Genomic DNA, 27,664 nt, shown 5'->3' with positions numbered 1-27,664 from the left:
TTTGGAGACGATATTGCATATCGAGCCAAAATTCAGGGACCGCTTGTGTCATTTTTCCATTAACGGTTGACTTGTTCAAGTAACCTGACAAGAGAAGTCCAGCTACTTCACATGTCTATTGGCCGAGGACAACCTTGAACCAGGAGCATAGCTCAATACTATTGTCGTGTTGTGTTGTAATGGTGTGATCGTAGAGTAGCATTTGCTTTTTGATATTTTAGGGTGTTGTCGTAACAAGAAAGCCAATGACCAAATTGAATGTCATTAATTTTTTTCCCCATTTTCTTCCTAAGAAGGGTGCCTTCTTTTGTGGAGAGATAACCCAGCTTCTAATATATCGACTGAAGTGCTGTGACTGGGAGGGGCTTTTCAATTTCAAACCTTCAGATTCGAGTGGGGGACCAAATAGCCATGATTGAAACGAATGTTCCGTAACAGGCGCAAGACCTTTATAGTAACGCCTAGAAGGGGTAACTGTATCAGTTGCCCCTCCGCACCCTTTCACATGTCAAAAGGTTAATGACAAGTCTTAAGAGCTTAGAGCAGGACGATTACTTATCCCTCAAACAAAATTGCCTTATACAGAATGATATAAATGATCTCCGAACTTTGACGCAATGTGCAATATAGTTTCCGACTTTTAATTTGACCAATATGATCGTTAAACTTTAATCCAATGTTCAATGTAATATCAGAATTTTTAATTTGACCAATATGATCCATGAACTTTTGAAACATGTTCAACTTAGTCCCTCAACTTGAATCAATGGAATGACTACACTTAACATCTTCCTATAGTTCACGGACAAAGTTGAACATGTTGCAAAAGTCCAAGGACCATATTGGTCAAATAAAAAGTTGAAGGACCATATTGAATATTGAGTTAAAGTTTAGGGATCATATTGATCAAATTAAAAGTTGATTGACTATATTGCATATTAAATCAAAGTTCATGGACTATCCGAGTCATCCCTTATTATCGAACATAGCGATCGAGTTTCAAAAGGGTCCGATTTTGCTTGAGTGGGCTCCCCATCAATGGGCCAACCCACACCCCAATCTTCTCTCGTGATTCACTTTACTTACGAAGGAAGAATACAATATTATCATTGGTCTCCTTTCCAAATTGGTTAGCAATATGAAATGGACAAAGCAGCCCTCCAACTCGTACATCCGCGTGAAAGGTTTGAGCGTTATTCCCCCTATTATTTCAGTTGTCTCCTTTCACACCCATCGAGACAAAGAGAAGAATCACACATGGAAATTTCCCTAAAATCTCTGTCATTCTCGTAATCTGTCCCCACTCTCCCTCTCTCTCTTCAAACTCTCCATATATACTAAACCACAAATCAAAACATGCCGAACCCTAAAAAAAATTCTCCACAAAGGCGCACCTCTCTTCCTTCCTCCTCCTTTATACATTAGTCTTTCGCTCTTCCCCACACCAATCATCATCAACCAACTACTTGTTAGTCATATTTCATACAGTAGAGAGAGAGAGAGAGAGAGAGAGAGAGAGAGAGAGAGAGAGAGAGAGAGAGAGAGAGAGAGAGAGCATGAGTAATGGAATAGTGGAGAGGGCTCTGTCCAGCCTCGGCCGAGGGTTCGACTTGACCTCCGATTTCAGGCTCAAGTTCTGCAAAGGCGAGGAGAGACTAGTCCAGCTCAATGAAACGGAGAAGAGGACGTTGGTGATCCCCGGCTTCGGGCCTGTACACAACGTCCCTGCCGACATAAGATGCGACAAGGGCGATCGTAGCCGGTACCAATCCGACATCCTCGAATTCAGCAAGGTAAATGGGCCGGGGGGAAAAAAAACCGTCGGTTGAGATGGGGCGGCTTGGGATAGATCTGGTGCAAATTTCGGACTATTTACATTTTCCATGTGTTTCCAGATGTCGGAATTCTTCAACCAGAAATCTGCGGTGCCGGGAAAGATCCCCTCAGGGATGTTCAACTCGATGTTCGGGTTCCACAGCAACTGCTGGGCAAACGACGCGGCGGAGATCAAGTACTTGGGCCTCGACGGCTATTTCATCGTGCTGTTCAACCTCCACATCGACCGTTACCCGCTCGTCCTCTCCGACGAAGTCTGCGACGCGGTTCCTTCCACTTGGGACCCCTCGGCTCTCGCGAGGTACGTGATCGGCACCTCTGCTATGGTTTCTTGAACGTTAGGTTGGCTTGTTTTAGGATTAGAACTGGTGAACGAGTAGGGTTGGATTGGCATTCACATTTCCTCGTCATGCTTCTTCATCGTCGTCGTCGTCATCCTCCTCCTCAAAAGTTGACTTTGGCCATTTCCCTTCCTCGACAGACTAAAGTATTGACAGCACTCGAAATGATCAAACCGGAATGATTGAAAGCACGTTAAGAATGAGGAGAAGAAGATAAATCTTGACCCTTCAATTCTGACAAAACATTAGTCACATGCCTTAAAATCAACAAATTACCTAGGCGGCCGGGCTATGTCGTTAAGTTCAATTAATGCCACATTTGACCATAATTGGATTTTCCCAAGGAATGAGGGTGCACAATTTCGGCTTTTCTAATTTCACATTGCTGCCGTGATGTCCTCAAAATTTTTTTCCGCGAGCATTCAATTTTGAAAATGAATTTTCAACCATACAAGTTTTAGGATTACCATGCATGTAGGCAAATAACATCCGGAATGCTAAATTGCCACATCCTCGGTCTAGCTTTCTGACCCGACTAATGTTCGCAATCGTGACGTCGTTTTCGAGAGAATCGAACCGCCCCGCATGTTGTTTTCCCATTTCACATTCCACATTCCAGGGCCAGAAAAATGACAAACGTCTGGATTGCGTCCGGGCCATCTAGCTTACGAAATAGGGCATCAAAGATTAGCCACATCATCATAAAAGACAAAGTCAAAGGTTGTACGTAGGACTGATCACTCAATCCGCTGCCATAAATATAAAAATGTCGACTTGCCGTGGACCCTCCACCATAGGGAAAGAGGCTCGGTACCAATCAAAAGTCTTTTTGAAGATTTTCCCAAGTTTGACCGCGTAGGGGGCTTGGACTCGGTCTTCAGCTCCCCCGCAACCGCGTAACATCAACGGAATCAACGGGGTAGATGGTTTTTAAGGGATGACGCTACCGTGACGGTGCTCTGATCGGACGGCTGCCGATGATCCCCATGTTGAGATATTCGTCTAATCTCGAAAAATTCGTGCCGTGAATCATGATTAGGCTGGAAATAGGTGCGAAAGCTCAACAGATATTTGACCCTCGAGCTTTCGTATTTCAAATGATTTGCTGTCAAAAATAAGTAAATAAAAATTAGTATTGAGATTAGTGAGAAAATTCCATTATTTGACTCCGAATAAATCGATTTCCATTTCCGAGTATAATTTTCGAGTTCAATTGGAATTTCGAATATTTTCCGAATACCGCAACTTTTAACGTCATTCAAAATTTTTTATTTTAAAAATTCTTTTTTTTTTTTTGCAGATTTATAGAGAAATATGGGACCCACGTGATAGTCGGACTAGGGGTTGGAGGTCAGGACGCCGTGGTGGTGAGGCAGGACAGGTCGTCCAACATGGCACCGTCGGATCTGAAGAAGCACTTGGACGACCTGGGCGATCAGCTCTTCACTGGGGCTTGCCCTTTCGCCCCTTTCCATTCCAAGACCAAGGAGTCTAAACACAACAAGGTACGATAAAATTCTATCTTTTAGTGTCCTTTGATAAAATCTTTTAATGGGCATCCCTTTGATTATTGTTATTATTATTATTATTACGTTTCTAATTTTCGTTACTTTGTTCCTTTATGCTTTTTCCCCCCACGAACGTCGCCGACGTCCAGACGCCGCAAGCCTTCAATCTGTTCGATCCGCAGGCGATCACCGCCTTCGACGGCCTGCCGACCTGCAGCTCCCAAGATGTAGGTTTGGTTCCCTCGCATTTTTTCATTACATAAATGGGGGGTAAACTATTTCTCGATTTCGCATTGATTGGAAGTACAGATTTTCAACAAAGGGAAAATTTTCCACCCACACGGAAAAAAACACCATTGAGTGTGACATTTGGCAAGCAAAGAGCATAAGAATAAGTAAGCAAAGTGCTGAATTTAGGGTACAAGGACGAACGATAAAGCAGACAACTTGGTCAAGGATCATTCGGTTTGGGTATGAATGTCTAGGTTCAGGTAAGTGTGCATGTCACTGAAATAAAATTGTTTAAGGCACGTCAAATAAGGAGAGATCTGGTTTGATAAAGAAGCCAATTTTGACTGACTATAAAGTCAAAAACCTGCAAGATTTGAATCTTGAGAAAATGAAGGAATTAGAAATGGGTTCCTTTCACACATTCAAGATTGTAGTACTCGCACTTATAAGATTAGACTTTGAGGTACTTGTTTGTGATAATTAGACTTTCTGTATGGGAACCCGATATCGGATTTCTTCCATTCGCTCTTCAAACTCCTTTTCATTTTGGAAGGAATATCGTATGACTTGTGTACTAATTTCTAATCATTATTGTAAAGCCAGTTGTGACTAGCCTAAAAAAATATTGCAAGATTTGAATCTTGTGAAAATTAAGAAATTAGAAGTGGGTTCCCTCCCACATATTCAAGATTGTAGTAATGATCCTTACAAGATTAGACTAAAGCCTAGTTATTATACTACAGCCAATTTTGACTAACTATATATATAATTACAAGATTTGAATCTTGAGAAAATTAAGAGATTAGAACCGGGTTCTCTCTCACACATTCAAGATGGTAGTACTAATCCTTATGAGATTAGACTTGATTTACTTGTTTGTAATAATTAGACCTTTTTACATGCGAATCTGATATCGGATTTCTTCCATTAGAGCCAATTGGAGTTGCCATCGCGAACCGCTGTACAATGGCCAACCAATAGACAGATTCCATACCGTCACATACTATATCACGTAGATGTACATGGACAACCTTCGTTGCTGCCTGTTTTTGATACCTGTGGTCACTTCTGCTCGCCACAAACAGCTTGTGAGCCACGACGCTGACGACCGAAATTCGGCCTGCAAATTATTGCAGGGAATCACGGTGATCAGCTCGAAGAGAGGAGGGGATCCGACGGCGGAGAGCCACTGCGAATGGCTCCTGACCGTCCCTTCGATGCCGGACGCCATCCACTTCAGCTTCATCCCCATCACTTCTCTCCTCAAAGGCGTCCCTGGCAGCGGCTTCCTGTCCCACGCCATCAACCTCTACCTCCGCTGTACGTTTCGCACTCGAATTTTTGTTTGGTTTGAGTTCAATTGCTCATCTGTTTTCCTTGGTGAAATCCCATCGTTTTTCCCCCAATCATCTAACTCGAACACGTTCTCCTTCATGGGGATTTGCAGACAAGCCTCCGCTACCTGATCTGCAGTCCTTCCTGGAGTTCCAAACCCACAAGCTTTGGGCTCCCATCCACAACGACCAGCCTCTTGGTCCAACCACCAATAGAGCCACTTCATCACCTTCCCTCAGCTTCAGCTTGATGGGACCAAAGCTGTACGTTAACACTTCCCAGGTACACAAACAGAGCTAGCTTGGACCCTGAATGTTACTATGGTCCATCCTTTTGATGTACAGAACTAGGATTTATCGGGTCGGTCTGGTTTCAGGTTATAGTAGGGAAGAGACCTGTCACGGGGATGCGGTTCTTCCTGGAGGGGATGAAATGCAACAAGCTAGCCATACACCTGCAACACCTCGCCAGCACTCCGTCCATGCTCGAGGGCTTGGTAGACGACACGCCGATGTGGCAAGGATCGGAGGACGCTGCTGCCGGTGATGCCTACTTCGAAGGCATACAAGGGAAGAGGTTCTCTCACGTGTGCGTTGCCCCAATTGAATACGTGCCGACGGATAGCACGTCCAAGAAGGTGGCCTACATCGTGACGGGCGCCCAACTTCAAGTGAAGAAGCACGATTCAAAGAACGTACTCCATCTCCGGCTCCGCTTCTCCAAGGTCTCGAACTCGTTCGTAGCACAATCTAACTGGGACCGAGGGTCCAAGTACTCCCAAAAGTCGGGTTTGCTCTCGGCGATTAGCACATCCCTCACGGGAAACATTGCCGCCAAAGAGAAAAGGGTGGCAATACACATGGACTCCAGCGTGTACCCGACGGGCCCGCCTGTGCCGGTGCAAACGCAGAAGCTTTTGAAATTCGTGGATACGTCACAACATTGCAAGGGGCCTCAAGATAGCCCGGGGCATTGGCTAGTGACTGGAGCTAAGTTGGATTTGGAGAAGGGGAAGATTTGCGTGCATGTCAAGTTCTCTTTGTTGAACCTAACTACTGGAATTTGAAGAACAACACAAGCGTAAAGATTTAAGTATAAGCCTATTATGGAAATATACAAAAAGAGGAAGAGAAAAGCATCTACTCTCCATGGAGCAGCTGAAGCTTCTTTGATGCCGCAATGGCCGCGTCCAAAGTGGAATGAAGGACGGTCAATGCCGTCATCAATCGTGCCGTATTTGTCACGAAGGGAATGCTTCAGATTGTGGCGAGACGACAAGAGATCGATACTGTAAATGTGAAGTCCGTGATCCATATTTCTTTCATTTGTTTTTGCCTTAGTTGCTGATGAAGATATTAATGTGTATATATGAACAGAACTAGTTAGTCTTTTGTTTTCCATTTTTGGGCCAAAGTAAGCATAAGTTTTCATTACTAAATGTAAGCAGGCAAAGGTCGAATCTTTACCATCCTTTTGGATTTCTGCAATGGCCTTCTCTTTAGTAAGATCTTTGGAAACGATGGTGTCAGTTTCCAAGCACATCTTCTTCCAATAGCCAGACTTAGCCTATTCGCCACCATGTTTGTCTGCTAAGCCTTCGGCTTCTTCAGTTAATTTGTGCTGTCAAAGCCAGGATAAAGTATTATAAGCAACCGCTCGCTTTGTCGACACACTAAACACTCTTTGCTACGTTAAAGGCCAGCTTTTTCAACGTCTTCCAGTCGCCCTCGATGATGTCCTTCGTGAACCGATCAGAACTTACTGTGATTGACTGACTTTTTGTGTGGGAACATTTTCTTCGTGATTATATTTGCTTTATTCCAGTTCCCTCTGTTGATCAGACCGCTGATATCTTCACCAAGAACCATCCTCAAGGACAGCGTCTTGCTCTCAAACGCAAACTCGAGCCATGTTATGCATGTTTGCTTATGATAAACAAAACATAGATAGCCATCAAATTGCATAACCAATAGAGGTGGTTAGGTGTTGCCTTCAGATCAGTGCTTACTGTGAGGATCTGAAGCCAGAAAGTCATCACCTTATTGGTAACGTTGTCAAGGGAAAACAGAAAGTCAAAAGGAAAAATGACACAAATGATCTATAAACTTTGGCTCAATATGCAATATGATCTCTGAACTTTTAATTTGAGTAATACGGTTCCCGAACTTTAGTTCAATATGCAATGTGATCCATAAATTTTTAATTTATTCAACATGGTCCAAGAACTTTTGAAACATGTTTAACTTGGTCCTTAAACTACAAGAAAATGTCAAATGTCGTCCTTGAACTTGAAATAATGGAAGGACTGCATTGAACATCTTCACATAATTTAGGGATTAAGTTGAATATGTTCCAAAAGTTCAGGGACCATATTGGTTAAATTAAAAGTTCAGTGATCACGTTGCTCATTGGATCAAAGTTCAGAAATTATTTGTGTCATTATTCCAAGTCAAAAATGGCTTTGAGTTGCTTATCTCACACGTAGAGTTGGCTTCAGTGCGTGATCCTAACTTCGTGATTCTACATGAACAATTTTCTGATGTTGACGCAATAGACTTTATGCTCTCGGTTGTTGCTTGCTTATGAAAGTTCGATTAACTTATCCCCAGAGAGAGAGAGAGAGAGAGAGAGAGAGAGAGTTGCGTGCAAATGACTACTACACTGAAAGCAACACAGAATTCTCTAACTGCCCAGTTTTGATGGAGTGGGCAAAAAGGATGACTTTTTTTTTTTTTGACTTAGAAAACCCGGTACTTTCGGAATGAGTATTGCATAATGCCCTCATTTCAAATAAGGATATGAAGTGGTCAAATTAGTTCCAAATAAGGGCCTAACCTTCCAGTCCGATAAAATATTTCGGGCAATCAATGACAATTCGTCCAAACATAATTTTATTAATATTTTGTTTTTTTTTTTTGTTCATGGTCTTTTTTTTTTTAACTCTAATTTGCAAAAAGTTAAACAAACTGAAAAAGTTATGACACAATCTTCTTCCTTGACCTGACTGTTGGTTCATCAACTCATCTTCTTCGGAGGAAGATGAGCAGATTGTGCTCGCCAGGTTGGCCGAACATCCATTGGGGTCAAATGGCATTGAATTTGACATGAGCTTAAATCCGGCGAGGCCGTCCCTCGCCAGATCAAGCGAGGGCGAAAATGCCCTTGACCAGCCGAAAGGTTAGGTTTATGGTCACTTTAAGATCTTATTTGAAATAAAATCTACTTTAAACTCTTATTTAAACAAGGTTCATTTTAGAATCTTATTATTGCTGTTTCGTGGGTCTTAGACCGGTCGCGGGCGGGCTCGCGTGCTCTCATTCAGTTCTTCGGGCCCATCTCTTAGTTTGAGATCTTTGTCCTTGGGGCCAGCCTTTACTTCTTGGGCTGGACTTTCCTTGGCCATTAATTTTTCGATTATGTCTCTAACAAGGAAAAATCAAAGGGAGAGGACAAGGGTCAACCTTGGGTGGCTGTACGAGAGATAAAAGAAATGGCGGAGTCAACAAAGGCAGGGTGACCTCTAACTGAAGACAAACTAGAGAACGTCTGAACACCAATGGGGAAGAGGACTTAAACCAGAGCACTGGTACATGAAACTGAACTAGCAGAGAGAGAGAGAGAGAGAGAGAGAGAGAGAGAGAGAGAAGATGAGCGGCAGCGGCTCAGACGCGGTGGCGGTGGTGGAATCTTACCCGATGAACGGTGGAGACGGCACATTTAGCTACAACAAGAACTCTTACTTTCAGGTTCTTCATTTGACGCTCGGTAGATGCGTTCCCTATTTATCATTTCTTCATTTCATGGGATAAGAACAAAACGATAGAATGAATTGTTCTGTCTTTGGCCAAGCTTTGCCTGGATTCAGATTTTGCAACTTCAACGAGATAAGTATCAAATTATCGAATATCAAACTCGCAACTCTTGACATGCATCGCAGAGAGCGGCGACGAACCTTGCCCGGGCGGCAATTGACGAGGTGATCGCGGGGGAGCTCGACGTAAAGCGATTTTCTCCCGCTCTGACCGCATTCCGAATCGCGGATTTAGGCTGTTCAGTCGGGCCGAACACGTTCGTTGCAGTCCAGAACATCCTAGAAGCGGTCCGGCGCAAGTACGAATCACAGGGCCTCGCCTCCCAACTGCCCGACTTCCAAGTACTGTTCAACGACAACGTGTCCAACGATTTCAACACCCTCTTTGCTTCGCTGCCGTCCGACCGGCCATACTACGCTGCCGGCGTGCCGGGTTCCTTCCACGGGCGGCTGTTCCCTGATGCGTCCCTCCATTTCGTGCATTCGTCATATGCGCTCCATTGGCTGTCCAAGGTGCCTAAAGAATTGGTTGATCCGAACTCCCCAGCATTTAACAAGGGGAGAGTTCACTACACAAGTGCCCCGTCTGAAGTAAGCAATGCTTATACAACTCAGTTCACAAAGGACATGGCGACATTCCTGAGCGCCAGAGGCGAGGAGATTGCGAGCGGAGGCATCATGGTCCTGGTCATGCCCGGGATCGCTAATGGCATTCCATATTCACGTATTCCGTCAGGCGTGATGTTCGACCTTTTGGGGTTCAGCTTGATGGATATGGCAAAGGAGGTAAAAACTGGAAATACTATCAGCACAATCTTCTTTCTTACCAAAAACAATTGTGTGTGTGCATCTCTGCATCAGCATAGTTCAGTTACAGGTCTAAAAAATTTCAAACTGAGCGAAGACATAGATAATCCATAGCTCATGTCTCAGTTATACATGTCTTAAGGTATCCTTTGCCGGATTTCTTAAGGTTTTCATTCTGTCATTAGATCACTTATGTTCCAAAACATAAGATAATCCAATTGAGTTGCACAGATGACCTGAATAAAGTAACTCTCTCCAGGGTATAATAAGTGAGGCTCAGGTGGATTCATTCAATTTGCCTGTATATGCTCCCTCGCCTGACGAGATGACGGCGCTAGTAGAGAGCAATGGGTGCTTTAGCATACAGAGGATGGATTTAGCAGCTCCTCAATCGAAGATCGAAGACTCAGTCGGAGGGCATGCGTGCATGCTGCACTTGAGAGCCGGGATGGAAGGCATCATCAGCAAACATTTCGGAAGCGAGATTATCGACGACCTGTTTGATCGTTTTCTCGGGAAGACCAAGGAATACTCCGACCGTTTGAACTCTGCCTTTCTTCAAGGAAGCCAACTGGTAGCCATACTGAAGCGGAAGTAATGCGCGCCTGAGGGCAAGTTCCGCTTTTATTTCTTCTAATAAGGTTTCGGGTATGTACTTTTCTGTTCGAACTCACATGTCCCATAAAAGGTACTAAAAAATCTGAATACAGCGAGGAGATCAGCACGTTACCGTGCTAGGTGTGTTCCATTCCCACGTTAACAACTGCTGCAAAACTTTTCCCACATCACCCATGGCAAGAGCGCGATGTCTTCTCAAACTCCACAACAAACGGAATCTGATGCAAGTATCATCTCGACTAGAGCTGTTATTGGAGATTACAGAACTGTATATTATGTTCAAATCCACCGGCATTTAGGAATCCAAGGAACCTATGGCATGGAAAATTAACTGTCATCCACAGAAACCTACTGGGTACGTAACGATAGGAATTCCAATTCGGAGAGGCTGTTAACAGCGAACAGCCGTTTTACATTACCATTATGTACCAAAAGATGTAATGCACGCACAAATAGCAGCCAGAATGTTGCTTAAGCCTTGCTACACAAAAAGCAGGAATTTAGGAGCACTGTTGCCTATACATTGGCAGGAGACACAAATACCAAAAAAACTCCAGTTTCTTCAACCAAAAAAATATCCGAGTTCCATTTCTCAATTCAGACGCAATCCACGGGTGAAGTAGTCTTCAAGAGTGGACTCACGAGCAGCTCTCCTGCCTCGATTTTCCTTCATAATTTGGATTAGTTTGTCATACACACACCAAGGAAAGCTAAGATAATGATCTTGATTCAAACCCTCATTGTAGCAACCCCAGTAATTCGGGTGATATGTGACATGATACCAAGCGGACGCTTTTGCAAATTCATCGACAGCCTCAGAATCTGAACCACTTGCCTTATCATTAAACCAGGTCCGAGCTTCCTTTCTCAGGGATTTTACAGCCACAGAAATGGATTCGGTGTCCCTCCTGGTGAATGACTTGGACATTTTGATTATCCAGCCACTTAGGATTTCAGCCTCTGTAATCCCATAGAACTCCATCAGCTTCCCCAACTTGTAATCATAATTGCCTTTGTGATAGAAAGCGTCGTCGACATAGTCCTCAAATCCGTCCACTTCCATATCTGGGTCATAAGATTGCCTTGCCATTTCCTGCGTGAACTTCCGAATAGAGCTTGATGCGTAAGCTTGATCTTTGACTTCCCGGAAAAGCTTTCCGATCACGTTACTGGATGCGTAGCTGGACTTGTCAAGCTTCTCCATAAAGTCCGGGTATTCTTTGGCATACAAATCAGGTGGTATCACAGCGGGTACACCAGTTTTTGGGAAGTCGATGGCAATAGAGAAAAGTCTTGCAAGCTCTAAACATTCAGAGCTCATGGCCTTTTCAGGCTTACTATCTGCAAAGACGGTGTGGGCATTGGCAATAATTCCAAGGCTGTCATTAAGCATGTAATTGACAAAGTACTCCTCCACTTCCTGTTTAAGAAACGCAACAAAAGGATATGAATTACCCCCATATCCATGGAGCAGTACAAGAGAAATCAAGGATTTCAAACTTGATGTAACTCGTCGATTTCCGGCAAAATCGATCATCAATTACCTTACACAGATAAAGAACACTCAGATATACATCTTCTCTTAAGAGTTCAAGGTATATATGTGCTGGCCACTTCCTGTTTCAATGTTCCCAATGTTTCAAAATAATCCGTTCATTTCAACCTTATCAAATGGAAATGTTCTGCAATGCAAAAGAACAATGTACAAATTGCATGCACAAGTGTAGGCATGCAGGTAAATGCTTATTGCCACAGTACCAGTATTTCCAGCAAAATCAAACTTAATAATACCAATCAAAGAACAGAAGCCCCTTAATGTAGTCCACCTAAAAGAACAAGGAATTCTCAACAGCAGTGAAGAGCGGGTACCAAATCCAAGGTCAAGGTGGTAAAAACAAGCATCGTCGCAAAGTTTTACTCATCGAGTCACGTTGGACCAAAATCTTAGTATAAAGATCTGAAGATTTCTCCATAAAATCCATAGACCAATTATTGTAAAGGATAAGTTCCAAACCCCAAGTTAAGAAAAGCCAAAGTTAAAACAAGCAAACAGCTAACCCCAAAGCATGAGGCCCAATCCTTTTCCCCCCAAAGGCAAGGATGAGTTATCATGGTACGGATCTCTATTCTCTAGAAGAGTTTCTTTGCAAGGAGGAAATTGAGTGGACCGACCTATAGTACTTCCAATTCGAGATCATCAATATTTCCTACGATGGCCCGGCCTTCTAGATAAGGAGAAAATACCACAGTGATAAGGTAGTTTCACTAGGTGTATGGACATAATACCTTCCATGATCACACACTTTAATCCATAAATTCTGATTACATTGGTATTTCCTAGATAAAAATCAAACTTAACATTACAGATTTGCATATTTAGATTTACAACTGTTGGATATAAACAAAACCCGTGCATCATTTTGGTAAGTCTACCTTTTAATTCCCCCATCTTTTCTTGACAAATAAGCTATGTCTCTTCAGAACAGTCACTTGAACTGCGTCCAAGCACAAGGCTGGTAATTCACTCAACAACAGTGCCTGACTAAATACACCTTCTCTAAGTCTGGCAAAATATTTGAAATGTCGAAATAGGGTTTCAGCACCAGTGAAATGCCTCCAGTAGTCGTTATAGACACATTTGATGAGTGGCTCTTTCCCTAATCCATGTTACTTGGACTGCTGAGTCGCGGTAACATAGCCCCCAACCATAGGCGAATCCAAATCCCAGTCAAGACAACACTAGAGCCTCAAGCACTGCATCATTTACCATAATCAGTTTAAGTTTCCCTACGAAGGTTCACATCACTTAGTGCACAGCGACGTCTGAAGTTGTGAGAGCAAAATTTGGCAGTTAGCTTTTAGGGAAGAAGATGAATAGAGGCATTGATAACCTTGGAAAGCCACCCACAAGCAAACATGGATGAACTGCATGAGGGCAATTCTAAGTGCAAGTCCTTTCTAGGGACTTCTCATAGTATAGTCCTGGTCAAACATCTATATTCATGTTCCGTAAGGCATAACCAGATAGTCGGCTTTAAGTATCCTATTGACCTAATGGTTGAAATAATTAGCACACTCATACATAATGGTTTGCTGAGTGACTAATTTTTAAGCTATCATCTGCTTGCAAATGATGCAAATTTTAGCTTCTTTTAGCTTCTTGAGGGTTCTTCCAACCGAGGGTAGAAAGAAAGAGAAGCACGCATATTGAGAAGCAAAAGGAACCGATAAGAAAACAAAAGAAGGGGCAGGGTTGACAGGGTTGACATGGCATGATGTCACACGCCACATTCATCCATGAGAATAAAATACTATCCAAGCATCATGTCAGACAAGTCAAGTCGAATGAAATGAAAGAGAATGCCAAGATGATGGATGCTAGACGTATTTACTACCATAACTGTAAGCTGTTTAAAACATTTCAAGTATCAGAAAAAAGCCATTACAGAATTTACAATTCCCTGAAAATCCTGAGGAAAAGCATTACCTCAATAGTGACATCGTGATCCAACTTCTCACTTGGGGCAGGTGTGTAATTTATAGGTTGTATCTGGCGATGTGGAACTAATTCTAAGTCCCAGGAGACAAAGTAGACATCTCCATCCAAATCACTCCCTGAACACTCATTTGGATGAGGCCTATTTTGTTCAAGAAGTGCAATACGCATCAAGAAAGGGAAATTGTCTGAGATGAGAATCATTTAATACAGATCTATATCGTTTTCTGCTTTCTACTTTAATCTATTAACAGTGGGTTTGAGAGGATTAAAAGTAGCAAACTTAACCCAAATTATGAGGAAAGGAATTTTTTGCCTCGACTTTTAGCCAGTAAAAATAAAGGGAAAACTATCAGTGTTCAACCAGAGCCAGAGCTATCAGAAGCATAGAACAACAGCATAGTAGAGAATGCTTCTTAACAAAGTCGCATCAAATGTACACAAAATCTACACATGAGCCTGGGATTGGTAAGTCAAACCATGTACAAGAAAGAGACAAACCACAAGCAAAATTAACAAGAATTCAAATCTAGCCACCAAATCCCGCAGGATAAACATTCAAGCATATAGTCTCAAAGCCTAAAGGTGATAGAAAAGCAGGCCCAAAACAATTTCTAAAGAAAAAATGTAAAAGTTATTGTTGGCTATTTAAAATGAGGAAAATATTAAATTGGGTTACACATCAGATCATTGACTTCAGACCTAGTACAAAAGTAATATTAGAAATTTTAGACCTTATTAATATGACTGAACCAAATCAAAACAATAGCCAAAGATCAACAACCAAAAGCAAAAACAAGTCCAAAATGGATCCACGACAAGTGCCCGTGCAACTGAGGTCATTTCAAGCCAATAGCAAGGCATGTTAGAGTCATACCTTTTTCCCTTTTGTGGAAAAACAACACAATCTACCATATGATGTAAAGCTGGCACGTCTATAGCAGTTAGAACACGCACATCACCTGGATGTAAGCAAGGATTCTTGGCAACAATTACCTTTCCCCGTACAACAAAACTTTGATCTGAGTCAGTACCAATGAACATGATTGACTCATCCCACATCTGTCCTTTTCTACTGGAATACTGCACAAACACCTGACCATATTCCAAAGTTCTGGTTTCATCAAGGCATCCCATCATTGATCTTCCTTTAGGAAGAAATATCCTTGTTTTGGTCCGCAAATCAAACAATTTTTTTGCTCTGAATGTTCGCAGCATCATCGATAGAAATGGCTCTGCATCAGGCTTATAACCACACATTAGCATTTCTTTGAGAATGTTACCATTCTCACCAGGGGACATTAGATCTAGAGCCTCTTGTGCTTGTAAGGGATCAACTAAAATAGCATTTAGCTGATCTATGGCATTTTTTTGTTTTTTCTCGAACACATGATCTGGAATGCCAAGTGTTGAGAGAAGAGTGATCAACTGGCGATTCAGAAAGCAAGGCTGATATTTGCTCCATGCTAAGACATTTAGCTTTGTCTCATTTGATTCGTACTTGGACATGCTCTTTCTGAGTGATAGTTTAACATATGACGTCGGATCAACAGCTACAACACCTTTATATCCTCCATAGTGAATTTGAAATGCAGAAGGAGTATAACCCTTGAAGCCACATTTTCTTGCAACTTTCCAAGCGAACTCTCCAGATATTTTCCCGATTCCATCAGAAAAGACATAATCTATATTCTCAACATATGATTTGACTTCAACATCCGGAATGACTTCAACTTCATGTCTACCTACATTGAGAGTTTCAGTAGATGAACTCAAGGATTGGCCCAGCCTTGAGGCATATTTTGCCACATTTCTTATTTGACTGAATTCACCCATCTTTGCCCTAATAGTTGCAGCAGTACACCCATTTGTTGGAGCAAACATCCAAGCAGAATTTTCGCGTAACTGACTGGATGAGAAGGCGAGAAATTCAAACTTCTTATCACCTATTCTTATGCCATTCTTGAGTGCAGAAAGGATTCTTTCATATATATCCGTCCTTCCATGTCTCAAAGCAGTACGAGAAGATAAATCAGTAGAATGGATTTTATCCAAGTCCTCGTCCACAAAAGAAATGAGGATAAAATTGTCAATGTACTCAGAATAACTCCGCAATACATGATTTGAGATATTAATTTCTGGACCCAAAAAATACACCCTGCATGGTGTTATTTGCACCCTATGAACATAAACCAAGCCAGCATCTAACTTTATTGAAGATAGCTTTGTAGAGTGCTGGGAGGCAGGTTTTGTAGAGTGCTGGGAGGTAAGATATTTCTTGTGCTGCTCAATCAGCCATTTTGAAGGCTCATAACAGCATTCTTCCAAATGGAACAGTCTGTCTAAGGCATATAGGATTATGTCCATGTCTATCCTCTGCGGATCAACCATTCGATAGAACGAAAAATCAAGACAAGGTCCTGCTAGACAGCCATTCTGAACTAACAAATTTATCTTAAAGAGGATCTCATAAGGCAAGTCAACTCCTCTGGGAGGGCCTACGATTGGAACTAGATCCACGCTGCAGGAGAAAGGAAAACCATCTTCCACGGAAAAAATGTCATTGGTTTCCTTATAATTGACAAAGTTCACATTAAAATCTGGAAGCGAGCATTCAGAATGAATCTCTAAACATACAGCAGAAGACTGTCCAATGCAAGCTGATGGAGTAAAATCAGTTGCTCTCACCCACTGGGCATCAGAGCCATCTCTAAAAAAGTTGTAGACAGGGCTGTCCAAAAAATTTTCTGAATGCCGATCAACTTTTTTCCGAATACGAGGAGCCCCGTACAGCTACCATCCACAAGAACAAAAGTTACAAAAATCTATTAGGTCCTCCTCTATCATAAGTAACATACGATGCAGAAAAGCATGCATGATCGAGAGGTATGTGCAAACAAAAGAAAATAGATAAAGGATCAGGTTTCTTTATCTCAGTGAAAGTGAAAGTTTGGGGCCGAAGTTGAAGCCCCACAAGTTGGCTCCTTGTAAAGGAAAATACATGATGTCCATCAATATATTTACCTCCACGGAATACTTTCCACTACGCCAAAAATGTAAAGTTCTAAGTCTCTACAGATGCTCGAAAACATTCAAAAGTTCCAAATTAGCCAGATGCCAGAATATGATCAGCAGATAGAAAGTCCGATCTCTATTACTGAAGGGAAGTTGTGTACCCTGCAAAGCCTCCTGCTTAACAAACCTTGCCATGACCAGAAGTTTGTAAAGAGCAATTTATAATACGCGAATCAGACAAGAGTCTTCATCAAACATTAACAGCAGCCTTAGAAGATTGGAATTTTTTAATACAACAAGATGCATGATTCCCAAAATCAAGAAACGACAACAACCTCAAGAAAGATTATGATCATAAATCTCCAAGCTATATCTTTTAAGAATGTTTCCTAAATTCTATCATGTCATGTTGTAATTTTAACCGTGCCTCAGTAAGTTCTCAAATGTTGAGTTTCAGTTGGGAAACTATAAATCACGGAAAATGGCATTGAATGCCGTAGATCTTGTGTACAAAATGCAATCAAGTCATAAACCTTTCAATTGTTGCAATCAGTCCTCCTAGCAAAAACATTTTTAATTTCTCGTGTGGCAACCTGTCTCAACTAACCAGGGATGCAATTCAGGACGAACGTAATTGTATTTTTTTGCAAAAGGTCTAAAATTTTGGTCACATAAATTTAAATGTTCAGAACATGCTTCATTGTAAACACAAGTTTTACCACTTCTAATACAATTTTCCCAGTCAATCAAATTCCACGCAACCAAAGTACAAGGTAGCACTTAACATGAACTTCAATAGGTATAATATCACAGGTTGTCCTTGTACTTTTGCCCCAAAATCAAAATCATCCCTCTACTTTCTCTTTTCCGATTCAAATGCGTCCCTTTGCTTTTTAAAATGTTCCATTGTTACTCCCTCTGTTATATGTTTTCTCTTGGCCACATGTATAGTCGGATTACTAAGGTGGACGTCAGAGCACACATGCCTCATGATTTACGAAATTCTTTTTTATGTGGCGCCAAATAGGCTCCGCATCAGACAAACATAAAAATTGAGAACACCAAAAAGAGAGAGAGAGAGAGGAGCAGAGGCTCGTGGCCATGGCCACTTGATCTGGAGCACGCAGCCATCACCACTCGAGCTCTTGGCCGCCATAGCCACTAGATCTAGAGCTTGCCAAACCTTCAGCTCACGGCCCTGGCCACCAGATCTGGAGCTTGCCATGCCCTCTCGAGCTCGCGGCTGCCACAGCCACCAGATATGGAGCTCACCAAACCTCGAGCTCACAGCCACCATAGCTGCTCATGCACGATGTTTATTATTCCCAGATCTAGAGTTCGAGGAGGGTAGGAGATAGCGACCACTTAGTCATTGGTGTGTCAGTTGAACATGTTCTTGATTTCCAAACTAAACCTATGACGAAAATTTCAACAATATCTTTTCTAAAGAGCCCTCTTCGACCATCTCTCTCTTAATCAACAAAGTTATTATTGTCTGTGCCTCTACATCTTACTGGTCCAATTCTTTTAGTAATTCCTTGCAGATTGTAATTACTGGAGCTCATCATTCACTCCCACAAACATACTAGCTTGACCCTTATTTCCAACCTAGCCCAATGACCCTTTGGGTCCGAAAATGATTAGACAAGGGGCTAAACCAGAATACCTTTCCTAGTCCCAACCAGAGCTGACCAATAATGTTTGGAGTTTTGCCTGTCATTTCTCTGTTAAGGTAAGGTCTTGGCAAGCCATCTATGGTCACGATAGATTTGATCCAGGCAGAAATACCATGAAGTTAAAACATCTTCTAAATAAGTTATCATCAAGTTGTCAATTTCCCGAGGAACCGGTAAATGCTTCTGCTCATATAGAGAGCTAAAATCAAATACCAACAATACGGGGAAGAATATAGTTCAAAGAACTTTAACATTCACTGAAATTAGGAGATCACACACAAAATGATGTCCAATCAAATTTAAAAACCAAATATGCATGGTAGGATAAATCACAATATTAGCACAAAATAGTAAATCAGTCTCTCGTAATCTGAATGAAGTCCACTCACCTGAATCACAAGATACATTGTTTTACGGCCTCTTGCACGGTGTAGCTCAATCTGCCAGATATTTTCATAGGATAACTCGAGCTTATACTCCATATTGTAATAAGACAAAAGGAAGCAGAATTTTCTCAGCCCAATCCCAAAATTTACAGAGACATTACCCCATTTCCACAGAGAAGAGAACCTTTTAGTTGATACCTGGCAACCAAAATCCAATGCGATACCTTCCATTGGATTCAAAAGGGTTCTTGGCCTTTGTACAATATCATGCTCAGCCCTGTGAGCAGTTAGACAAGAACGCCCATACCACAAATCTTTTCGACTAGCCAATAAAATAATCATCTCAGCATATTCAGCATCCATAAATTGGACAATAGCATATGATCGAACCCCATGTTTGTCTTGTCTAACTTTGATGGCATAAACAGTACCATTGCCAGTCCTTTGCTCCAGGAATCCCCTGACTGTTTCTGCAGTCACTAATGAAGAGAATCCGTGTATGTTTATCGTCTCACCCATTCAACTGAATTTTATAGCACTGTTACACCATATCAAGGACATCACCAACAATGACAGAAGAACGCCAGCCTAGCGCCTTTGAAAAGCACATGGACCATTCAACTCCAAGCCTGAAGTTTGCAACACTGAAAGGCGAAAAAATTGACAGAGTGCTATTTGAAAAGCACTAAAAATTAACAGGTTGCCTCAAACTACCAACAAATCATCATAGCAATTGATCATCAAATGAACATTTGATTGCTCTATTTGAAAAGCACTAAAAAAAAAAATATTTACAAGCATAATGGGATTCTATCAGCAATGTTCACATTAAGCAAGAGTTATCAGCATCAGAAAAACATCAAATCGGCCTACAAGTTTAGGCAACCATATCAGCATACGATGATGACCCACAAGTTCATAATACTATGTTAAATTGCAACAAAGATTCTTAGATTCACCATGATATGCTTCTCGAAAAATTCCTCCTGAGTCAATGTTTATATTTTATAGTTGAGAAAAGGTTGCAATTCTAACATTCACTCTAGAACATAAACCAAACAAGAAAGCAGAAATTCATTTCACCTGAGGAAATTTTGCTTCTCAAATGTTCAGAGTTTTTCTGATTCAATCACTTGACTCCCTCTGCACCAAAAAAAAAAATCAAACCCCGACACACGAAAGGACGACGATCATGGGAGCACCAAACCCAGATTCCCAAGCACAAGTTCCCATCTCACTCCATGAAACAAGTTACAATGCAGCTTCTCCGAACCAAACCACACACACACACACACACACAAAAACCGTGACCACACATGACGGTAGACGATCTTTACACGGAATTCGAACTCTTGCACATAATGTCGCCGTACAGCATGAGAGAAAAAAAAAAAAAAAACGGGGATCATCAAAAACCAAAACTTGACTGACAAGAAGAAGAAGAGGAGGCACAGTTACCTCGAAGAGCTGGCTTAGCAGTGAAGGAAGAAGGGTCTCTCTCCGCGGTGAGTGAGTAGAAAAGATAGTGCAGAGAAGAGCGAGCGTCTCCTTCGTAGTCGTCACCTCCGAGTCAACCTGGGGACCCACACGCTGACAACATTGCCGTACTGCCACGTTCGAGAGGTGACTGCTCCTTACCCCTCTTTCTATTTTCTTTTTCCATTCCAACTTGGTGCACTCTTTGGTGGACGATTTCCCTTCATTTATTTCGCGAAAATTAAATAATTTTAAAAATATATTATTTTTTAAAACACCACCAATATCATTTATAAAAATAAATAGTAAAAATATTTTTCTTTAATTAATTATTTCAAGCGAATCAAATCATTCTTTTAAATAATTTTATTTTTAAAATTATTCATTATTCGCGAAACCAATAGAGTCTAAAATCTCAACCTATATTGCCTTGTTTGATAATCCCGTAAGATTAATTGAACACTCGAGAAAGAGATTAAAACTGTTATAACTTTTATTCGACATTTATTTTTGCACCAAAACTTCTCGACGGATCACTTGAGTGCCACATTGATATGAAAACGTCATTTTAAGTATTTATTCGGGTGAATCATCCTATGTGGCTTTTTAAATTAATTTTTGAGAACGGCATGGCTTTTTCTTTGAAAAAAAAATGTAAGTCTAAAGGGGGACCATCTTCAATTGACGTGGCAAAAAGCAGGTCCAATCGTCGTCTTTTTTGCTTTTTTATCTCCCAAATTCATTTGAAACTGAAACCCCTATAAAACAAGATTCCTCTTCCGAGAAGCTTGAATTAGGGTGTAAAAAAATCCTGCGCCGACCCGAAAATTTACCCTAGTTTTCGGGCCGGCTTGGTACTATTAGGATCGGGCCGGGTTGAGCCGGCCCGGTTCCGGCTTTTTTATTTTACCCATGTTTTCTTTTTAATTTATCTTATTTTTATTTTTTATATTCTTTCATTTAACGGATATGTCAAGTGATTTTGATCCAAAAAAGAAAAAAAAGAAAAGAAAAAAAGGAAACAGACCCGACCCCGCCCGAAGAGGGTTCGGGCCGGGTCGGGATTGGCACTTGTTCGGTTTCGGCCTGGCTAGGCCCGGACCCGGCCCATTGACGCCCCTAGTTGAACAATGGAGAGGTTCAAGATGAGATTAGTAGAGGAGAGGTTCGAGCTAGGATCGGTTGAATCGGCTTCGGTGAGGTCGAGATGATGACGAGTTTGACACCACAACATAGAAAATCACGCTTGATTTAGATGAATCACAAAGAAATTGCTGGGTGCGGGACATTAATCGCCATAGGCCTCGGTCGAAATCTCGCAAATCGCAATGAAATTAAAGGCGACGGAGATGGCAAGCTGGATGCATTAGGGAAAATAACCAGCATCTTCCTTCACACAGAGAGAGCTCTCTTCTCTCCGTTGAAGAATCATCATTGCTCAGCCACCGAAGAAGTGAGACAGACAGGCAGAGCAATAAATCTTTTACCCTTTTTCTTATAATGGGTTTTTATATATTTATATCAAAATGATGTCGTTTCTTTAATATAATTTTTGCTAATTGAGTTTTCCCGACGAGTCACATCAACCGGTTTAGAATAAATTAATGCCATGTCGAATGCCGATGGCACTAAATTGAATGTCATGCGAAGATTATGATACTTCTGCTGTCTTTTTTTCCTTGAACACTTGTTAAGACTCATATCTATTTTCTATGAATTCCAACGTGACAAAGCAAACTCGAGAACTTTCGTACGGTCGCTCGCTGCGTTCTACGCAAATTAGTCGTCAAAGAATTTTGACTTATTTAACCTATTGAATCCTTTTATCGCTTATTATTAATAAGATGACATTACTGATGTGGCACACCACGTGAATAGGAGATTGATAGGAGGCAAAATTTACAAGAATGACGTGTAGGAACCATGTCGCCCCTCCACCGTTGACACTACTTCTACTCGCTCCGATTCGGACAAGGGATGACACTCTAGCCCTTCTGGTTGAGGGGCAACAATTCAAATTTCCACATTATCCACGATAAGATTAGTTTTAAGTTATTAATTGCTAAGCAATTATGAAATATTCCAAACTATAATGATAAGATTTCACAGTGTGCAATTTGTAATTATTGACACCTAAATTTTGACTATCAAAGTTCTCCCGTACATTTCATAAAAATTAGAAATCAAATTGTACCGGATCAAATTGGTTAATAGGGGTACGATTTGATCTCTAACCAAAAAATATCCACATTTTTTTTGGTCTGTCCAAAAAAAATATATCCACATTAGATAGCTTTCCATTTGCACGCTTTGCTGCATTCTCGGCGTTTATAAATTAATCATATTTCTTAAAATAGCATGCAAAAATCATCAACTTAGGACAAATCGCCAATTTTCGCGAATGGCCCAACTGATGGCCGAATCGGCGTTATCTTTTCCTTCTTTTTCCTCCAGCCGGTTGTCCGATCTTGACCCGACCCAGGCTTCCTGCGGCGAATTTAAACAAGATTTCTTAGCATGTTTTGCCTCGTGTATATTGGATTGGTAACAGGTTTTCCTTAACGCGTGGGCAAAAGTGAAGAGCATTGGGACGAGTGCAGAAGATTTGATCGATAGAGAGGAGAAGAGAGAGATTTTGGCACCGTCTATTCTTGGCGCAAAGAGGATATAGCGTAGCACGAACCATTTGATTTTACTGTTGTCGCAAAATTTAATCCTTGCTTATTTTTATTTTGAGATAATGGCATAGATAATTCATAAACTTTAACTCAATATGTAATGTAGTCTCTAAACTTTTAATTTGACTAATATGATTTATGAACTTTAACTCAATGCGCAATGTGATCTCTCGAACTTTTAATCGACTAATATGATCCTTGAACTTTTAGAACATGCTCAACTTAGTTCCCAAACTATAGGAAGATGTTTAATATAATCCTTTCATTGATCAAGTTTAGAGACGACATTGAACATTTCTTATAGTTTGAGGACTAAGTTAAACATGTTCCAAAAGTTCGAGGACCGCATTAAATAAATTGAAAGTTCAGAGATCACATTACACATTGAGCTAAAGTTCAAAGACTATATTGGTCAAATTAAAAGTTTAGATATCACATTACAAATTTGACCAAATTTTAGGATCATTTGTAGCATTTTTCCTATTATATTCATGAAATTTGAGTATCTTTGACATACATAATATAATATTCAGATTGCATTATCATTCAATTGCTATACTTGCACGTTTATTTCAACAAGTCACATGTCACTTAGTGAATTTTATTTTATAAACTTGTGTTAATGAAATCACATTGTGGAGGTTAATTAATGATCGCATTTCACGCATCTCATGCATTACATTATTGTAAAACATAATAGAAGAATGATCTTTCACGTAGTTAAATAATAGGGTCAATTCATAATTCATCCTATTTCATGTCATTAAAATTGCATGTAGTGCAGTTTTTATAAATAAGAAAAACCCAAAAAAGTTACTTAGAATTGCATAATCATTTCGAGATCATATTCACGCTCGGTAGGCATTTTTTTTATTAATACTTTATAGATACTTGGGAAATTAATCATGTTAAGGTTATGCTTTGCTTTGCATTCAGGTTAGCCTACTTCTAACAATTTATTGCTTTGAATTCTTGAGTAGGGTACCCGCATGATCACTCATTGCATGTTAGTGGCTTAGTATTAAAATAGACCAAAACTGCTTGCGAAATTTTTTACAAGATAGAGCTAAAAGGTACCTAAAAGGTATTAGATTAATCTAGCATAATCAAGTTCCCGAATCTATTGAATCAGTAGTCCGCAGAAGTAAAATGTACTCATGCATTTTACATTGGTATCTAATGAGATGGAAGTTACTTATCCTTATTAGAAGTGTTGTATAAGCTAACGGAATTGCAATTCAAATTTGTAATAAGAAGAATTTACTAGAGAAATCAACAATGAATGAAGCGTGGTTCGCTCCTAACGTCGGAACCTTAGCCTGCTGCCAAGGGATTTACTATGAGTCCACTTAGTACAAATTTATCGATCTTTCTATTGGTCAAGCATTTCCCAAGCACTAACCTCTTACAGAAAATTCATTTAGAAAATGAAAAGTTACAGTGAAAATCTTAACACCTCTTTTGTTTGCTCTAGTGTGCTCCCCGAGTTAAATTCCATCGATCATATATACATTATATTTGTATCCAAAATAGGAAACTTTTAGAAAATCTATTAAAATTAGGAAATATTCTCGAATTAGGAAACCTACCCAAATTTAAAAAACCTATTTAGGTCAGGTTTTCTTCACAGGCTCAAACTTGAGATATATTCTTAACATAAAATTCCCAATGTATGGAAAAGTTACTAATCATGTAACAAGTTATTCAGCAACATACTCGATATATTGATACTTTTTCGTATGAAAAATGGTGTTAAAGGTACTTGTCCTATTCGAAATTTACCAACCATGAAAAAATTAGTGGACTGATGCATACCGACTCTTCAAGTACATAAGGTTACCAATTCCTACGAAAAAGTTGTTGACTATTTAGAGTATGAAAGCTTATCATAAATCACTAATCTCGCCAAATTAAATTTATGTTTTCGACATATGCATATACCCTCTTCCTTAATAATCATCGGGAAAGGAAAAAATTGGTATAATCCCTCGATTATTTAAGGGTTTATTTTTCCTAATGAAAAGTTATAGAAATACTACGTAGTCACATCGAACTAAGTTTTGACAAATGCTGAAAGTCTATTTATCATTAATTAGCAACGGTTACACGATTTGAGAAAAAAAAAAAGTAACTACATATGCATTGATAACCAATAACTATTCCATAAGTGACTACACTTTTTTTACTGCACAAGTAACTTGTACTTGCGGACAGAAAGATTCTATAGAAAAAAGTAACCATTAGAGTATTTAGCTAGGAATTTCGGTCATGTAATTTTCGCTAAACTTACCAAGATGATCGATATTATCACAATCTTCCTAAAATTATCACTACGCCATTACGACAAACATTTACACTTATCAAAAAGGTACTAAATAAAGGCTAGTTTTGAAATCATCAAAATACTACGGGATGCTTTGCCAACATGCTAGACATAAAGCGATTCTCTGTCGCTCCGACTCCATTCCAAATTGCGGGTTAGGGCAGCTCAATTGGACCATACACCTTCACCGTGTTGCAGAACATCCATGAAGCCGTTGGCTGCAAGTTCCTCACACGGGGCCTCTTCTCTCAAGTGCTTGGTTTTCTTGTCCTATTCAACGACCATGCATCAAATGACTTTCAACACCCTCATCGCTTCCCTTCCGCCCGATTGACCATACCACGTGCCCGACCGCTTCCTTGTCCTTCACTGTTTGATCGTTTTCTTGGGATAACCATGGAAGTTTCCGACCGTTTAAACTGTGCCTTTCTTCAAGGAAGCCAACTAGTAGTGATACTAAAGCATAAATAATGCGCCCCCGAAGGCGAGTCCCACATCCAGATATTTTTTCTTGTCCAACTCTAGTTCTTATGTCGCGTGAAATGTACTAAAAAATTTGAATACGGTGAGGAGATCAACACTTTCCCGGTCTGATCTTTACGGTACTTGTGTCGAATTTTGTTAATGAAGTTTGAATGTATTGACCTTTTGGTACTCTTGAGGCTTTGATAAGCAAGAAGTCATGCCCTTGACAATTACAAGTATCAAGATGGTGCTTCGTCAGAATTCCTCATAAGAATCCTTGTTAATCTCTTGTTGGGTTTGTTACTTATTATCATATAGTATTAGCAAGTTGGGGTTATTTATGTAATTGCACAAGGCTTAACTCGAAGCCTATAAATACTTCTTTTGATCTCAATAATAATTATTTTCTCTTTTGCAAACAACATGGTATCAGAGCACAACCTTCCAAAGTGAGAGAAGACGTACGACCACACCGTTGCCACTAGGGTTCCTTTCCTTCTTGTGACGACCACACCGCTGCCACTAGGGTTCCTTCCCTTGCTGTGACGACTACACCGCTGCCGCTAGGGTTTCTTCTCTTGCTACGATCGCCGACAATCGTGCCCTGAGCCTCCAACTAACGCTAGGGTTTCTTCTACGGTCTCTGCCACCGTTCCCTTGAGTTTGTTTCTTCGAGGTGTATTTTGATTGGTGTTGAGTTGTTTGTGGTGATGTGATAATTGGATCAAAAAGTTGTGGTGATTTGGGTGACATTCGTTTATGTTCGTGGTGTTTTTTGTCGTGGTTGCTAAATAGTCGACTATATTCCAAGTAGTCGACTAGGCAATAGTTGATTAATAGTAAGTTTGCAAAAGAAAAGTTTCTTTGAATCTCGCAAAAAAACCTCTAGTGCTCTCGGTGGTGTTGTGGTAGCTTGTGGTGTTTTATTCTCGATTATTGGATATGTTATCGAGCCGACAAGCTCTCCGTCCGATGTTTAGAGAGTGATTCCCGCTAACGCTACTCCTAGTTCATGATCTTTTGGTACCTATCGAGAGGTATTTACAGACATAACGGGCTTACATACTACTTTGGTTAAGTTGGATGGTACCATTTATCATTCTTGGTCAATGGCACTTCATACTTTTATTTAGGCTAATTGCTAGTCTATATGGTTTGAAGAAGAACCATCTGCAGATCTAGCTAATCCAGAATAATGGAAGGTCACTAATGCTGCATTGTGTACTCTTTTATGGGAAAGTATGGTTGAATCTATCCACCATCTTTTCATGGATTGTGCAACAACTCATGAGGTGTGGACAAAATGTGTTTTACTCTGTTTCTAATAGAATAACATTAGTCGAATTTGCAATATGTGGGAGGCTTCATTTGAAGCTAAAATTGGTGATGCTAGGTTGATAGAGTATTATGCTCATTTTTCATCTTTGTATCGGTGTCTCGGATCTTATTTCCCACCGGCTACCATGGTTACTCGGATGCAGCAACAAGAAGTGGATGTGGTGGTAGTCCTCTTCCTCCGAGGTCTTGGTTCGGATCACAGTGCTCTTCGACAACATATTACTTCTCCGGGCTCTCTATCTTCCATAAGTGTATTTTCGGGCTGCTCATTACACTCATAGCACTAAAACTTTAGCTATATCGGATAGCGGTGCTATAGTGGCT

At 40.6% G+C, this 27,664-nt stretch overlaps 3 protein-coding genes across 5 annotated transcripts in view; 2 read left to right on the top strand and 1 right to left on the bottom strand.

Moving 5' to 3' along the window:
• Positions 1 to 1,382: 1,382 nt before the first annotated feature.
• LOC115740076 (MACPF domain-containing protein At1g14780) lies at positions 1,383 to 6,431 on the top strand. 2 transcript variants are annotated; one of them, XM_048279476.1, is made up of 8 exons: positions 1,383 to 1,489; positions 1,532 to 1,793; positions 1,896 to 2,137; positions 3,478 to 3,682; positions 3,835 to 3,912; positions 5,053 to 5,236; positions 5,364 to 5,533; positions 5,628 to 6,431. In XM_048279476.1, exons 2-8 carry the CDS (start codon positions 1,557 to 1,559, stop codon positions 6,315 to 6,317), a joined length of 1,806 nt encoding a protein of 601 aa, XP_048135433.1. In that variant the 5' UTR covers positions 1,383 to 1,489; positions 1,532 to 1,556; the 3' UTR covers positions 6,318 to 6,431. The 2 variants fall into 2 exon arrangements, with proteins under 2 accessions (XP_048135433.1, XP_048135432.1); XM_048279475.1 differs by having other exon boundaries at positions 1,528 to 1,793.
• Positions 6,432 to 8,790: 2,359 nt separating this feature from the next.
• The window catches only part of LOC115739986 (loganic acid O-methyltransferase-like), a 222,458-nt gene continuing 203,584 nt past the window's right edge, over positions 8,791 to 27,664 (top strand). The window contains exons 1-3 of one of the 2 annotated variants that reach the window (XM_048279488.1): positions 8,791 to 8,997; positions 9,189 to 9,848; positions 10,129 to 10,473. In XM_048279488.1, coding sequence (XP_048135445.1) covers positions 8,899 to 8,997; positions 9,189 to 9,848; positions 10,129 to 10,467 — 1,098 coding nt within the window. In that variant the 5' untranslated portion in view covers positions 8,791 to 8,898 and the 3' untranslated portion in view covers positions 10,468 to 10,473. Of the gene's footprint in view, positions 8,998 to 9,188; positions 9,849 to 10,128; positions 10,724 to 27,664 lie in introns of those variants that run through there. The other variant, XM_030673310.2, reaches the window with a different exon arrangement.
• On the bottom strand, positions 11,033 to 20,637 carry LOC115739954 (RNA-dependent RNA polymerase 1-like). The gene is made up of 5 exons (XM_048279464.1): positions 20,519 to 20,637; positions 19,064 to 19,704; positions 14,861 to 16,776; positions 13,975 to 14,125; positions 11,033 to 11,907 (listed from the first exon to the last, which is right to left on the bottom strand). The coding sequence occupies exons 2-5, from the start codon at positions 19,577 to 19,579 to the stop codon at positions 11,080 to 11,082; spliced, it is 3,411 nt and encodes a 1,136-aa protein (XP_048135421.1). The 5' UTR covers positions 19,580 to 19,704; positions 20,519 to 20,637; the 3' UTR covers positions 11,033 to 11,079.

This window comes from Rhodamnia argentea, chromosome 5 (genome assembly GCF_020921035.1).
Source record: "Rhodamnia argentea isolate NSW1041297 chromosome 5, ASM2092103v1, whole genome shotgun sequence".
NCBI classification, from domain to species: domain Eukaryota; kingdom Viridiplantae; phylum Streptophyta; class Magnoliopsida; order Myrtales; family Myrtaceae; genus Rhodamnia; species Rhodamnia argentea.
This window is presented reverse-complemented; position numbering and strand designations above follow the sequence as displayed.

Bases quoted from the DNA above. Each gene is read 5' to 3' on its own strand.
- LOC115740076 (XM_048279476.1), top strand. From the start codon at position 1,557: ATGAGTAATGGAATAGTGGAGAGGGCTCTGTCCAGCCTCGGCCGAGGG. The intron at 2,138-3,477 runs GTACGTGATCGG...TTTTTTTTGCAG, and splicing joins GACCCCTCGGCTCTCGCGAG to ATTTATAGAGAAATATGGGA. The intron at 3,913-5,052 runs GTAGGTTTGGTT...AAATTATTGCAG, and splicing joins CGACCTGCAGCTCCCAAGAT to GGAATCACGGTGATCAGCTC.
- LOC115739954 (XM_048279464.1), bottom strand. From the start codon at position 19,579: ATGGGTGAGACGATAAACATACACGGATTCTCTTCATTAGTGACTGCA. The intron at 14,126-14,860 runs GTATGACTCTAA...TGAACAAAATAG, and splicing joins TTTCCACAAAAGGGAAAAAG to GCCTCATCCAAATGAGTGTT. The intron at 11,908-13,974 runs GTAATGCTTTTC...TTTCTTAAACAG, and splicing joins ATCACGATGTCACTATTGAG to GAAGTGGAGGAGTACTTTGT.